Source organism: Mugil cephalus, chromosome 4, assembly GCF_022458985.1.
Source record: "Mugil cephalus isolate CIBA_MC_2020 chromosome 4, CIBA_Mcephalus_1.1, whole genome shotgun sequence".
Classification (NCBI taxonomy): domain Eukaryota; kingdom Metazoa; phylum Chordata; class Actinopteri; order Mugiliformes; family Mugilidae; genus Mugil; species Mugil cephalus.
The window spans coordinates 23,072,383-23,086,514 of NC_061773.1; the positions used below are offsets into that span (position 1 = coordinate 23,072,383).

Sequence of the window (14,132 nt, forward strand, 5' to 3'; positions counted from 1 at the left end):
TTTTATTTTTCAAGTACTTCAATACTATTGTCGGATAGAAGCCATCAGTATATTTATTGGGTCTAATGAGTGGCAGCCACTAGTGTTGGTGGATCAGAATTGTGTAATTTTACCAGTACCCTGGTGTAATGTAGTGGAAGGAAACCCTGAGCCGCTATTTTTCTGTTTTCACAATTACAAAAAGTTTCAAACAGAGCCTTAGCGTATTTTATGATGTCAAATGCCAATGGGCTTTTTATTTTTTCCTTTCACTACAGGCACTTGTAGGGTGCTCCACAGCTTTCTTTACATTCTGGTTGCAGGAGGCGTTGGTGTAGGATCTGAAAAGGAAAAGTAGGAGGATATTCCTGTAAACATGTGCTCCTCATCCTAGCTGTTCCCAGTTCCTGAGTGGAGGAAAAAAAAAACAAAACACAGATACGAATTGGCTGGAAAATATTTTCCGTCACCTGTTGAATCAGTAGCCCACTTAAGTTCTCATTTTTTGTTCTCCAGATCCTTCATCATGTTTTCAGTGCTTTCCGTATTGCAAGTTTACCACTTTGGTGGCCTCCTCCTCTGTCTGTGCTTTTTCTGCTGTACTTTGTGCTAAGTCTAACACTAAGAGACGTATATTAAAGTTATTTCAATGTAATAGGGACACAGACAGGAGATAATTAACCTGCCATGATGTCTACAAATTTTATTTTTTTTTTTGTATTTTATTTATTGTTAATTTATTCTGCAGCCAACACACAACACACTGGTAATGACTTGGGACGGATTGCGGTGGATGTGGTGGCTGCTTCTGGATGCAGTTTGTATTTATGGACACGTTGGAAGAAATTAGTGTAATTTGCCGTAATGTTCACTTTTGTTCATGGTTTCCATGGTGTGTAAGTTTAAATGTGGAGGTGCAAAGAATGTGTAAGAGAAAATGAATGAATGTCTTTTGTTTCTACAGGCCTTCTTTTTCCTCAAACTGGAGCCTATACATGTCTATACAACAGTCCCACTCTAACGTTGAGGTCAAAATAAAACTAGACTGGCACTTGGTCACTTTTTTTTTCTTTTTTTTTTTTAAAGCGAGAAACCCAACATTTCTTCTAGATTAAGTTTATTAATCATTTACCAGCGATCATTTGATTTCTCTGACTTGAGGATTTCCATCACTGTGAAGTCACCAACTGTGTCCCAAAAACTTCTGAATTATTATTTTTTTTGTTTTTTAGAGCAGCTTTGTTTAAAGGGGTATTATACAATGGAAGCTGAAAAGAATTCATGAGCGACATCCACGTTTGTTTTTATGACTGCTGTTACATTTCTGTGACTCGTTTCTCACTGTCATCGCTAGCGGATTCTGATTTAATGCGACTTCCATTGTTTTTACATACGTTGTCTGCCGCCCTGGATGTTTTATTAAAAATCTTAAATGTATTCTCATCCCAAATAATTGCTTGAGTTAATTGTTTAAAACATAGGTCTTCAACAGGGGGTCTGCGACCCCTAGGGGGTCTGCAGAGGTACTGCAGGGGGGTCGCAAAATCTTTGGTTGATTAGACATTTTTTATACTTTTTTTTTAATTTTCCCCCACAAATTTAAATACTTTAATCTTGAAATACATATTAATGTATAACATATTTTAGTAAAAGGATAAGGGATAGCTTAAAATTGAATGCAAAATTTTAATAATAATGTATATTTATAAATAGCTCTAAGCCGAGTTTAATATAGAACACATATAGTGGGGAGGGGGTCCCTACTTAATCTCTCCATCAGTTTGGTTTTAAAAATACATGATGTTGTTTGTCTGTTAATAGAGGGAGGGACATAAGAATTCAAGCTAGCACGCCATTGGCTACTAAATTACTATACGCCCCCTTGTGCAGGATGAGTCATCAGAATGTATTCCAGGACATTATGAACTCCAAAATCTCTTACATGGGTATTACACAACACAAAACACCTTTTAGTTTTATAAATATGTTGTACAGCGTCATATACGGTAGGTGACATGTAAAAAAGAAAGCAACATACAGATGTATAATACATCGAAAGCAATATACACCAATATATTTGATTTCATGGGTACAATATTTCATGAGTTGTGTTAGTAATTCCCAGTTCGGTCCCGAATATTTGCTGCAAGAAAATGAGGTCAACAGTTTAGTCGAGGCTTATATGAAGCCTTTAATCTCCCAAACTGCCTCCTGAATTTACCTGAATCACACTCAAACATTACTCTCAAAATAATGTACGACCGACAGCGGCGCCCAGAAGGAACTCGTGGACTGTGTTAATATTTGCACCTTTTGCTGTAGCCATCACGAGGAGGAATTTGAGATATGCCTCAGGGTTTGTCTCACCCGGACAAACTCCGGTACATTCTTCAGACGCTCACTCCTCTTCTTCTCCTCCAGCTCGTACTGAAACATAGAAGACATCCATGTTCAGGCACGACAAGCTGCAGGTTTTTTTTTGTTTGTTTTTTTAACTCATGTGCTTACAACTTGTATTCTCTGCTGCCTTGTGCGTAGCTTCAGCTCTAGGTCAGAGGGAGGGAGCAGAGCCAGCTCCCTCCGCTTGTGCAGCTCCCTCTGTTTGTGTTCCAGGACACTCTGTAGCTCTGGCTTTCGTCGTGGCAGCACACCACTAAGGACACAAGAAAATACGATAAAACCATAAAATAAAACAAGTTCCTTGGAGTGCTCTCCGCCGAGAAATGCACATAGATTAGAACATGGGCCTTCAACTGGAGGTCTTTTAATTTCCATTCCTTGAAATACACATTAACATGGAAACAACATATTTTAGTAAGCATATTACATTATACCTATTACATGCTGACTCTGTCAGGTTCTGCACAACTGGCTGATATCCTATTCAGTCTCCAGGTGAAATCACAGACCACACTGTTTAAATACACAGGTATTTTTAGGTTTACAGAAGTTGCACGGCCACCATACTGTTGCACATGTTCAAAATAAATTTTAAAAAAAATGAATATTTGAACCTGTGTATTATTTGAATAGTTTAATATTGAATGCAAATATGATAATCATAATGTATAGATAGGGGGTTCCTACTTAATCTCTCATCAGTTTGGGGTTCTTGACCTGAAAGATCATTGATTGTTTTGCTTCTGTATAAAGTTCCTTTGACCGTGTTGTAGTTGTAAACATAATTTCTGCTTTCTCAGCCACGAGAGTGACAAAACTCCCCTGTTGAGAGATCAGTAGTGATCTCCAGTCGGGTGTTGTGCCTTTAACTCGATTAGTGTTAAACACGACCCAAGCATGTTGCTTATCCCCGGCCACCTCCCAGGTCAACAGCATTGCTGAATCCTAAGAGGATTCAGCGACTGAGTAAGGGGACAATTCAAATGCTGACCTGGAGAAATATTTCCTCTTTCTGAGGGAAATTTACTACACATACTTTCCCCCCGAAAAACAAACAAAAAAATAAAAAAATAAAATAGAACTAGTAAATAAAGAAAGATTCTCAGACATTTAACTTCCTGCTAATGTCACGTGTGTGCCCCCTGCAGCTTTTTGTGACCTGATCACGGACTAACAGGTACAGAACTCTGTGTTTTCTCACCGCCTGTGACAGAACAGCAGCTCTTCATGAAGAGCCCGGCGTTGGTGGGACGCCAGGACGGGATTTGGAAGCTTCCTGGGTTTGATGAGGTCAGCATCCTCCTGTTGTTGATTTTCCATCACCTGGCGACATGGGAGCATCCAGCCGTGGTGTCTGTCTGATACACATGAATAAAACCCGGCGTATCTCAGTAACCGGAGCTCACGCTCGCAGAAAAAAGATCGTCATCGGCTCAAATAAATTCAGATAATAATCATGACAGCAGCTTTTGATGGGACGGATTAAGACTTCTTGTCAGTTTATTTATTTAAATTCACTGAAGCGACATGAACTTTGACTTATTTTCTGCTCCCATCTTACCTCTTCGGTTTCGAAGGCCCATTTTTTGTGATACCTGAAGGAAGAGCAGAAGTAAATCAGTTGCACTTCTATACAAAAATGTGCAAATAGACACAATGTGTATGCATATATATTCAGTCATAAGCACATTTAAGTATCCATGTTGTACACTGATGCTTTTATGCAGATAAAATTAAAAGGTATTCAGCGCTTTCTTTGCATTAGTATTAAATGTATTGTATTATTGTATTGTATTAGTACAGTATTAGTTGTGCCTTCTGTTAAACAGCATATCTTCAAATAATTCAAATGAAAATCAGTAGCTGGATTACTGGACTACATGCTTAAAATGAGCCTTTATGGATTTTATTTCTCTTCTGCTCATTCATGTCAGAGCAACAAGAAGAACAAAATTCCCAAATAAAGTAAGTGACAGCATATAACATTTGTAATTCCAAATACATACAGTAAATAAAAAGTAAACTTACTATTAATTTAATAACAATAATAAGTTTAGAGTTTAAATCCAGGCAGAGGCGCGGACAATCAAACCCTGGTTATCTGGACACATTTTAACACATGTGCTGTGTTTCGTGTGTAAGATGAGGATAATTTGCCTGCTCTTACCTGCGTGCACTTGTAGAGTCGCATTGCCGAAGAGAGAGATGCTGAAGTCTGTCCCCACAGAGACGAGGGAAGCTCTCCGTTGTTGTCGACGTGCACGCTGAGCTGCGTCGTGCCGGATCACGACAGGTGTGCCGCACCATCCTGCGATCAAATCTCATTACCTGCGCCAAGATCCTTTCTTCCACATTTGTTTCCTCCCAGGAGAGAAACTTCTGTTGTCTGCGAGCGGCATATGCAGAGATTTAGGCTAATGCCACAGGAAGGAGCCAAGTGATAACCAAACAGATACGGTGTTTGTTCGCTTCATGGTTAAATCCATCTGCCTGTGGATGATCTTTTAGATTATTCTCGGTTGTGAAGTTGCACGTCTGTTACCCAATATATTAAAAATCTGAAATAGTGGCATGACATTTTGCCTTGAAGAAGTAGAAATATAGAGATTATGTGTGTACATTTCACAACTCAGTATATCAGAGTTGTATCTGAAATATATTATGTGCATTACATTGTTATTGAAACATCTGTTTTGTCACTGATGACTAAAGTAATTACGTTCCTCTGAACCAATCTCACTGTGCCTCTAATGACATCATGATGTTGTTTGGTTAATCAGTGATGCTAAATTGGCCATAGGTGTGAATGTGGTTGTTTCCCCTCACGACCCTCCAGGGGACAAGCGGTTACAGAAAATTAATGAATGAATGGATGAAAAGCCTATTGTTTGCCCCTGCCAATAACTCTCCAGTATTTACTCATATCTTTACCTCTCTTCTCATCTTGTAGTTCACTGTATCATTTGAATGTGTTGTGGTTTATCAAACACAGGCCTGAACAATAAAAGAACTTGTTTAAAAATCTATAAAGGACTCTGAAGCAATATATGACTGTCTGGGCTTTTTTATTTTTTTTTTGTGGCCAGGCGGTTTGTTCCATCAGGCCCCCCCCCTGGGAACAAGGTGGGGGTGGCTCAGCTGTGTAACGGTGTCAGCTCATTGTGGTGTAGGTGGAAGCTCACTTTAATCCTCATCCTTCCCTCTGCTGCTGCCTGATGCGTGGCCAGGTTCAGGGCTGCAGCGGCGCAGACAGTATTTTGAAACAGTTTGTTAATTCGGCCCACGGGCGCTGGCTGCACACAACGCGTTTCTGATTCGTGGTGAGCTTATGGAGAAATGGCATCTAAAAGCAAACCACAAGGTCATGTTTACGGACACATCTTAGTTTTTTTCTCTTGGCTGCGTTGCACTGAAAATATTGTATCGAAAGGCTGGACACGTTATTGGCAGTGAGTTGGAGACTTTGTGTCGCTGGATCCATCACGGATCGTCCATCATGGACAATCCATCTCATCCACTACATCAGACTATCGAGGGGCAGCAGAGCTCATTCTCCATCAGACTGATTCAACACTTCAGGACGTCTTTCATACCCCACTCCATCCAACTTAGACAACTCCATGTTATTCACTTTAATGTACACTATTGCACCTTACTATTATCCCTATGTATATAATATATATGCTTCTGTCTCTATTTCTTGTACATTTGCATGCTAATTCTGTTTTACTTTTACCATTTTTATTTTATTTTACTAGATTGTTCCCTTACCTCATTTTCTAATCTTATTTTTTTTAAATCTTTTCTTACTTTTTTTACTTGTAGAGTGTAAGAGTGTTTGGTATGAGTTTGTTATGCGCAACTAAGCTACTGTGACCAAGCAATTTCCCTTGCCATGATAAAAGAAAAGAGAGAGAGAGAGGGAGGGAGAGAGAGGGAGGGAGAGAGAGAGAGAGAGAGAGAGAGAGAGCAGGAAAAAAACAACGACACTCTGGCAACATTTCACAGACTAGGACTTGCTCTAAGCTGCACCTTATTTAAACCTTATTCACTTTCTCTGTATTTTTTCTGGGGGTGTTTTATTTAAGTGTATTATATATGTGCGAGGAGTCTCTGCAAAATGTCGTTATCTTCTGATTCTTGGGGGTGCTGCACATGCCTCGCTCCAGTGGGAGGCAGTAGCGGTCGCTGGGCGACAACAAAAAAATAAAGCGTAGAAGAAGAAATGTCAGCCGAGTGACTGCGAAGCGAATCGAGATCTGAGATCTGTCTTTACTTCGAAATTTAGCATGAATTACTGATGTAGAGGAAGAAACCGTCGCATAACGTCGCCAAAGAGCAAACTGCGAAGATGACAAATGGTAAGTTTGCTGCGTTTCCCCACGGGCTGAAACCGGAACATGTAAGTTAGGCTACTTGTAGGAAGGAAGGCTAGTGGAGGCTAGGCTAGCTGTAGACGTGGCCCTAGGCACCACTCTCGATCTGTCACCACATAAACAAGTGCTTCACGCCTTCTAACAACATAACATTATTTGTTTGTTGTGAGAACGGATTCACGAGCATTTTTTTTGTGCCGTAATTGGCGTAAAACTCTCCATACTCCTGTTTTTGTTTCTGCTAACTAGCTTTGCCTCGGGTGGCTAAATATTCAGGCAAACCAGAAGTTAGTCCTTAACACATCCACCCAACTCGTTTTCTCATACCACTGCTTATTTCAAGACACCAGCTTCAGATTCTTGACATTTCTGCAAGTGCATGAAATGATTTACCTACCAGAGTCAACAGCACAGCCTGTGTTTGTTTATATTTGTATATATAGGGGAAGTTCACCATCACAGAGTAGGCTGCTGTTTAAATTCATTTAAATATCGGACTTAAAGCAGCACTTCCGTGAATATTTGTCTCAAAGTTAGACAGCACTGACATAAACTGATGATGTCATTATTTTAGAGCAGTGTTTCCCAGCTTTTCTTGAGCCGTGGCACATATTTTATATATGAGACAAAAAAATGTCACAAAAAGTATGTTTCATGACATAATGATCATGTACCCATCATCTACGGGTGTTTTGTTTAGAGATTAAACATTTGTTAGACAGCTTTTCCCCACACACCAAGCATAATGGAGTCAGCTCGGTTGGTTCCCCAGTAAAAGTAAATCCAAAGGAAAGAGAACTTTCATTTTATTGTCTTGAGCTCAGCTTTTTTTTTTTGCTTTTTCCTTCATCTGGGTCAGAACTTTCTCCAGGACCCAGTTTAGGTTGAGTACTTGTTCTTTTCCCCTATTTATCCATCACTATCACCGCTGTCTCACTCCAAGCATCATGACTTAATCTGTGGCAGCAGGTAGATAGACATGATCTCTCATGATCTCATTATCTCTGTTTTGGAGAAAGTGTAGATTGAAACTAGTGTCCGGTGTCTTCTACAAACGTACACATGACGCTCATGTTTAAATTACCATGAGATGAAGACGTGTACAAATATTATTTTAATACCATCATCGTCTTGGCACTGTAAATATGAACCTGTGCTACACTACAGCAGGATGAGTCCATGCTGTCTCATACATTTAGATTCGCACCCTGGACTGGTGAGCATGTTTGAAAAAGTTGAGTGAGCTAAGTGCCACTAAGTGACAGACATTCATCCTCTTTTAATAGTGTACTCGTTCGATGGCATCCTGGTGTTCGGGCTGCTGTTCATCTGCACTTGTGCATACCTCAAAAAGGTGCCTCGCCTCAACAACTGGCTGCTATCAGAGAAGAAAGGAGTGTGGGGCGTCTTCTACAAAGGTAAGTGTAAAGTAATGTTGACACCGGCGTGGTTCCCAACATGTCACCAAATATGACGTTGTATATGTCTAATATGTGCAGATACAGATATAGTACAGAATGAACCGCAGATTCAAAATTCAGATTCAGGGGGCAGTTAATGTCACACAGAGCAGAAGTTTGTCACCGAGCTACCGTCTAGTTCTGGTATGATGTCATAGAAAAATTTGAAATCCCCACCCGTGTATTATTGGGGAATATTTATTGACTCAGTCGTGCAGAACCAAATAGTTTTCACATAAATGTAAATTAAGCTTTATCAAGTCAAACACATGCTCAGTCGAGAACCTTTGGTGCTGTTTGGCTCTCAGAAACTTCTCTGTTTTCTTATCTTTCTTCAGAATCAGAGTTTTTATGGTCGCAGCTCATGACTGAAAAAAAGTGATCAGGCATTTGCATATGGACACGAATGCTAATCAATCAGTCAATCAATATTTATAGAGCACTTTTCATACATAAAATGCAGCCTATCTTGTGAATTCAATTCAGTTTTTTGCTGGGAAACTTTTGGACCTGGCATTTATGTGTGTGGATGTTACTTAGACCCCCACTAACAACATCCTGTTACCAGACACCACAGGACGCCCTCAGAACGGCCCATGTCCATTCTCTGATGAGTCACAACTGGTTTGGATAAAGACCTACACAATAATAGGAAGGCGGTCATAATGTTATACCTGATCGGTGTATATACAGATACGGTTTTGTCTTGCAGCAGAGCAGATGGGTACACCCACACTAACAACCATCTGTTCTTGTGCTGCAGCCTCTGGGGCCTTCCAGTAGTTACTCTTCATTGGAAGCTGCACTTTATTTTGTAGGAATGTCACTGGTGGGCAGAATAAAGGGGTCTGCAGAGACCTTTAGATGGAGAGGTCTTCAGTCACTTTACACATAGTAAATTTAAGGCACAGACCTACATATTTGATGTGCATATACAGTAGCTTGCAGGACTGTCTCTAAATATCATCATCATCTTAAAGATCGCTGGTTATGTGGTTCCCTAATTATTTAATCTCATTAATTTTTAACGGCCGTCTCAGACAAGAAGAAGTCATTTGCATATATGAAGTAGTTTATGCAAAAACTACTATGAAATACTACGTGTCACTTTCGTTCAGCTGCACTACTGAGCTCCCATGTTAATATTAAATAAAAAGGGAAATTTCACTGCACATGTGAAAATGGAAAAATGCATAATTCTCACGAGGAATGTGGTCTTTGATACGACTTAGTTAATTAATTATATATTGTTTACTGATTTTCTGTCCTTCCCTGGAGTAGAGACAAACTTTGGAAGAGAACGTTGCATAAATTACAAAAGTGTTACACATCTGTTCATAATATTATTGACCTGTAACCTTCACCTCATCTCTCCCGCTTAGCTGCAATAATTGGGACGAGGCTTCACATCCCCGTGGCCGTGTCCTGCTTGACCATGGCCTTCTACGTCGTCTTCTTGAAATGAGAGTCGGACTGGACCTCGAGGGGACCGGATGGGCGCGGGCGGTGGATGGACTCACCTACGTTGCCACACGTTAATCCTCGTTGCGGGACACCACTTGGATTATGTGATGGATGAAACCCCACTGGGCCTGTGTGAACCCAATGCGAAAGCCAAGCCAGTGCTGCCCCCATTCGATGTGTGGGTGCATTACTCCTTCTTTAATAACACGTGTGCACTACAGACTTGAAGGGCATCGTAAATCTACTCCGCAGCCCACGACGGAGAGAACCACCCGGTTAACATGTCGTCATTCTGTTGTTGATCAATACCGTTTGTTGTCCTTCCACACCACATAATTTATATTGAAGGATGCAGAAAATCAAAGGGCAGTGCGTGCATTATACCATATATGTGTATATGACACAATATTAGCCTAGCTTGTATATATGTGTGGAAAAAAAATTATACAGATTTGCTATAGTTCATGTTTGGTCCAACCTGCTCCCAGCTGTGCTATTTTCTTCTTTGAATGGTGGAGGGAAAGATGAACAAAGCTAATATATAAAGGTGTCCTTGTGTACACTATTTTCTTTCCTTAACAGTGCTGTCTGTCATCTCTTAAGCTTTTTTTTTTTTTTTTTTAGATTTGAATTTCACATTTTGTACAGGGGTATGTTGTATATATTTTGTCATCCAAACGTACAACAGATAACATGTTTTTATTGAACGGCAAGTCAGAAAGTTCCGTCAGGACTGTGTCACAGAGACGAGAGTAATAACTTCAGTCGAGGAAATTGGACGTCTTGGATTTTAAAACCAATGCTAAACAGGGACGGTGCTTCTCTTGCCATTTTATCTAATGCGTACTGTTATCCTGACTTTAATTCTGAGACATTATTTGTATTATTAAAAGAAGAAATGGTTGGTTTTTTTTTTTTTTGGAGGGGATGCGATGCAATTTTGACTAAAATGTTGATCATACAGTGTCTGTGGTTTTTGTCTTTATGTACGACCTAAGTTTCAGTGCATATAAAACATTCAGTTCGGACTCTTTCAAGAGTTTCATAGTTTTGGCTTTAGATAATTTCGATGGCCTATAAGATGATCCAAGTCTTGTATGGGGATACATGTTGATTAGCATTACTCATCTAGGTAGTTCAAACCAACTTGAGCTTCCTGAAGTCACAAGCTGTTTTCATACTTGTTTTAAGTTATAAAAGACAGAACTGACGTGGTCAAAACTCCAGCAACACTGGAGAAACTTTATTGGGCTGTGTTTTCCTAAAATTGTGCCATTTATTATTGATGTAGCTGGAGTTGTGACCACTTCACACCGTTCTCTCCCTCCTCCATTCACCAAGTAGATGATGTTGCACCAGTGTTGACAAAATTTCAAACTCCACTTCTACAAAAGACTGGTTTCTATATATATACATATTTTAAAGTTTTAGGCTATTTCTGTAGCAACACAGGTCTCATGTCAGAGTATACCAACAAAATACAGCAGCTATCATTTTCACCACTCGCGCCTTCCGAAAGTCCGCTACAGAAAACCCCCCAGAGAAATCCCCACGGCAAGATTCTGCCCCGGCATGCTTCATGGTGGGCACCGCATGTGGCTGCTGATGTCAACTTTTGGACTTCCGCCAAGCTCAGCTTGCCACATATTTATTTTCGTGTTCCCCAACAAGCATCATCTGGTGAAGCATGTTGAGTTTTATGTGCGTCTCCATGTCATCCAATAAAATCTCTGCTTTTTTTCATACATGCCGTAGGTTATTGGTGGCTTCTGCTTCCTTTTAGTCCATAGGTCTTCAACAGGGGGTCCATGTAGGTACTGCAGGGAGGGTCGCAAAAATATTGAGTTAATAACACATTAATTATACTTTTTTTAAATTTCCAGCACAGCCACCCTACTGTTTCACGTTTGAAATAAAAAAAAATACATATATATTTGGACCTGTGTATTATTTGAATAGCTTAATATTGAATGCAAAATGAAAATGATGTGTTTTTATAAATAGCACTAGACTGAGTTTAATATGAACACATATAGTAGATAAGGGGATCCTACTTAATCTCTCCCCTTCTCACAAACAGTTTAAAAATAAACTTACTGTATAGACATTTAATGCTTTTATGCATTTATGCTCTGGCAGGTTTCAGAGTGACTGTTAATTCTTTTCAAAAGGTGCTATGAATAATGCGGATGATAGCTCTGTTTAAGAAAGTAATGTCAGTGTGATCGTGACTCAACACCTTTAAAACCAGAACATTGAAACAGAAAGCTGCTAAATTGAGCCCACATTCTTTGATTTCATCATTTCATGTATACTGATCCGATGCTTCTCATGCTATAATGTGAAAGTTTGAACCACAGTGGGAGAGTTTTTTTTTTTCTCAGCATTTACTTGCAAAAGTCAGACCGACCGATAAGGTTTCTTTGACCTGCCAGTGTAATCAAATTGGAGCAACTTGTCACACCGTAATGACACATGGAAGGTTTCCAAGAACAAACATATTCTAGTGGCCCCCAAATGAATGGCTGAAAACTGTACTTGTACTGTATCAGTAAGGACCATTTAAATTTGAAATTTGAAGTATGAAAAAGTTACTGATTGTAAGTACTCAGATATAATACACCAGGATTGTCAAACGCATTTTAGTTTGGGGGCCACATACAGAACAAATTTGATCTCAAGTGGGCTGAACCGGTAAGATAACAGAATAATAACCGATAAGTAATGACAAACTCCTTGTTTAAGTGCCAAGAATACCAAGTGAATTAGAAGAATGTTTACATTTAATAAATTATCCTTTGGGCACATTGCTTTCTGCTGATTAGTCCTGGGTCTCAGTGTTGTGTTCTGTCCACTTATCTGACAGATTAGGAAAGGGAGTTATTCTGAAAAATTGCAATCTTCTATGTAATATTCCCATTTTGCAAATTCCTGCCAAGGACAGATTAGACCAGGGGTGTCAAACTCATTTTAGTTCAGTGGGGCCACATACAGTGAGTTTGATCTCATGGTGGCCGAATCAGTAACACAACGACGTATTAACATATAAATAATGACAATTACAAATGTTTCTCTTTGTTTTAGTGCAGGGGTCTTCAACGTTTTACAGGTCAAGGACCACAGACTTATGGAGATTAAGCAGGGACTCCCTACCCGCTATATGTGTTCTATATTAAACTAGGCCTAATGCTATTTATAAATATACATTATTTGTTGTCATTTTGCATTCAATATTAAGCTAATGAAATAATACACTGGTTCAAATATTCATTTGGTTTATTTAAAACATGCAATAGTATGGTGGCCGTGCAACTGGCATAAACATACATATAACTGTATGTATATATAGATGGATAAATGCGTTTTTCTCCTTGAGTTGTTTTACTGATCTACTGATCCACTCTCCAGTCCGGTAGGGGGCAGTATTGCATTTTCACCTATGTGAAGGACTGTGTTAAATAAATTATTAAATCCATTTTGGCCTCACTAGTTGACTGATGAAAGCGAGTTGCAGTTAGTTTCTCTTCTGCTAATATTGCTTCTGGATTTCACAAGGGGACTGAACAGGCTCTCGGCCAATTGCAGGGAACCTGACAGAGTCAGGGTAATATGCGGCCTCATGATTGGCTCAGCAGCGATAGGGGCGGGGCCTACTGTGCACAGGAGGCTTTTAGAGGTCACTGTTGAGACAGTTCCTGCATCGCTGAATGAGTAAAGTACAGAAAGATGACGTCTTCACCCTTCATTTATCCCTTAACTAAAATATGCTGCATTCATGTTCATGTATATTTAAAGAAATTTAAATTTGTGGGCGAAAATTAAAAGAAATATATATATATAAATGTCTAATCAACCAAAGATTTTGCGACCTCCCTGCAGTACGTCCGCGGACCCCCTGTTGAAGACCCATGTTTGAGTGCAAGGAAGTACATTATACAAATGTTTACATTTAACGAAGAAAAAATTCTGTATAGTTTAGGTCGCAGTGCTGTATGTCCAACAACTCTTGTTAAAATCTGTGTGAACCCTAGGAATAGCAGTATTGGGGGGAAAACATTGCAGTTAATGTCTTCAATATAATTTTTGCACTTTGCAGATTAGACCCTGTGGTAGGCTGGTTTTAGCCCACAGGCTGTATATTTGACACCTGTGTAATAGACACATGTGTTGTTCTTTCGTCATATCGTTGTTATATTGCGTTAATGCCCTGCTGATGGTAATTTCCAGTCGGGTATCTTCCACTAAACCCTGCTTAATCGCGTCTGAACCAAGTTTAAACAGATATAACGTGACTGACGGAGGGAGATTCCCACTCGTGTCCACAGCACGGGCGGGATAGCCCCTGGTTTCCCAACAGCCGCCGACCTCTCGCGAGAAAACCACTCATTATTATTATTGTTATTATTGGTACCTTATGATTGGTACTACTGGCAGCGCGCGGTGACGTCAGTGA

General features: G+C 39.7%; 2 protein-coding genes across 2 annotated transcripts; one reads left to right on the forward strand and one right to left on the reverse strand.

Moving 5' to 3' along the window:
* Positions 1–1,818: 1,818 nt before the first annotated feature.
* On the reverse strand, positions 1,819–3,981 carry LOC125007163 (protein FAM107B-like). Its single transcript, XM_047583791.1, has 4 exons — positions 3,941–3,981; positions 3,581–3,737; positions 2,488–2,632; positions 1,819–2,406 (listed from the first exon to the last, which is right to left on the reverse strand). The coding sequence occupies exons 1-4, from the start codon at positions 3,960–3,962 to the stop codon at positions 2,305–2,307; spliced, it is 426 nt and encodes a 141-aa protein (XP_047439747.1). The 5' UTR covers positions 3,963–3,981; the 3' UTR covers positions 1,819–2,304.
* A 2,591-nt stretch (positions 3,982–6,572) lies between these two features.
* tmem167b (transmembrane protein 167B) lies at positions 6,573–10,640 on the forward strand. Its single transcript, XM_047584044.1, has 3 exons — positions 6,573–6,740; positions 8,042–8,173; positions 9,598–10,640. The coding sequence occupies exons 1-3, from the start codon at positions 6,731–6,733 to the stop codon at positions 9,678–9,680; spliced, it is 225 nt and encodes a 74-aa protein (XP_047440000.1). The 5' UTR covers positions 6,573–6,730; the 3' UTR covers positions 9,681–10,640.
* The last annotated feature ends 3,492 nt before the right edge of the window (positions 10,641–14,132 follow it).

What these genes read in the sequence shown, in the direction of transcription:
- tmem167b (XM_047584044.1), top strand. An exon ending in GTGGGGCGTCTTCTACAAAG is followed by an intron (nt 8,174 to 9,597) that starts GTAAGTGTAAAG and finishes TCTCCCGCTTAG; the next exon opens with CTGCAATAATTGGGACGAGG.
- LOC125007163 (XM_047583791.1), bottom strand. Translation starts at nt 3,962, where the DNA reads ATGGGCCTTCGAAACCGAAGAG. An exon ending in GGGCCTTCGAAACCGAAGAG is followed by an intron (nt 3,738 to 3,940) that starts GTAAGATGGGAG and finishes CATGTGTATCAG; the next exon opens with ACAGACACCACGGCTGGATG. An exon ending in CTGCTGTTCTGTCACAGGCG is followed by an intron (nt 2,633 to 3,580) that starts GTGAGAAAACAC and finishes TTGTGTCCTTAG; the next exon opens with TGGTGTGCTGCCACGACGAA.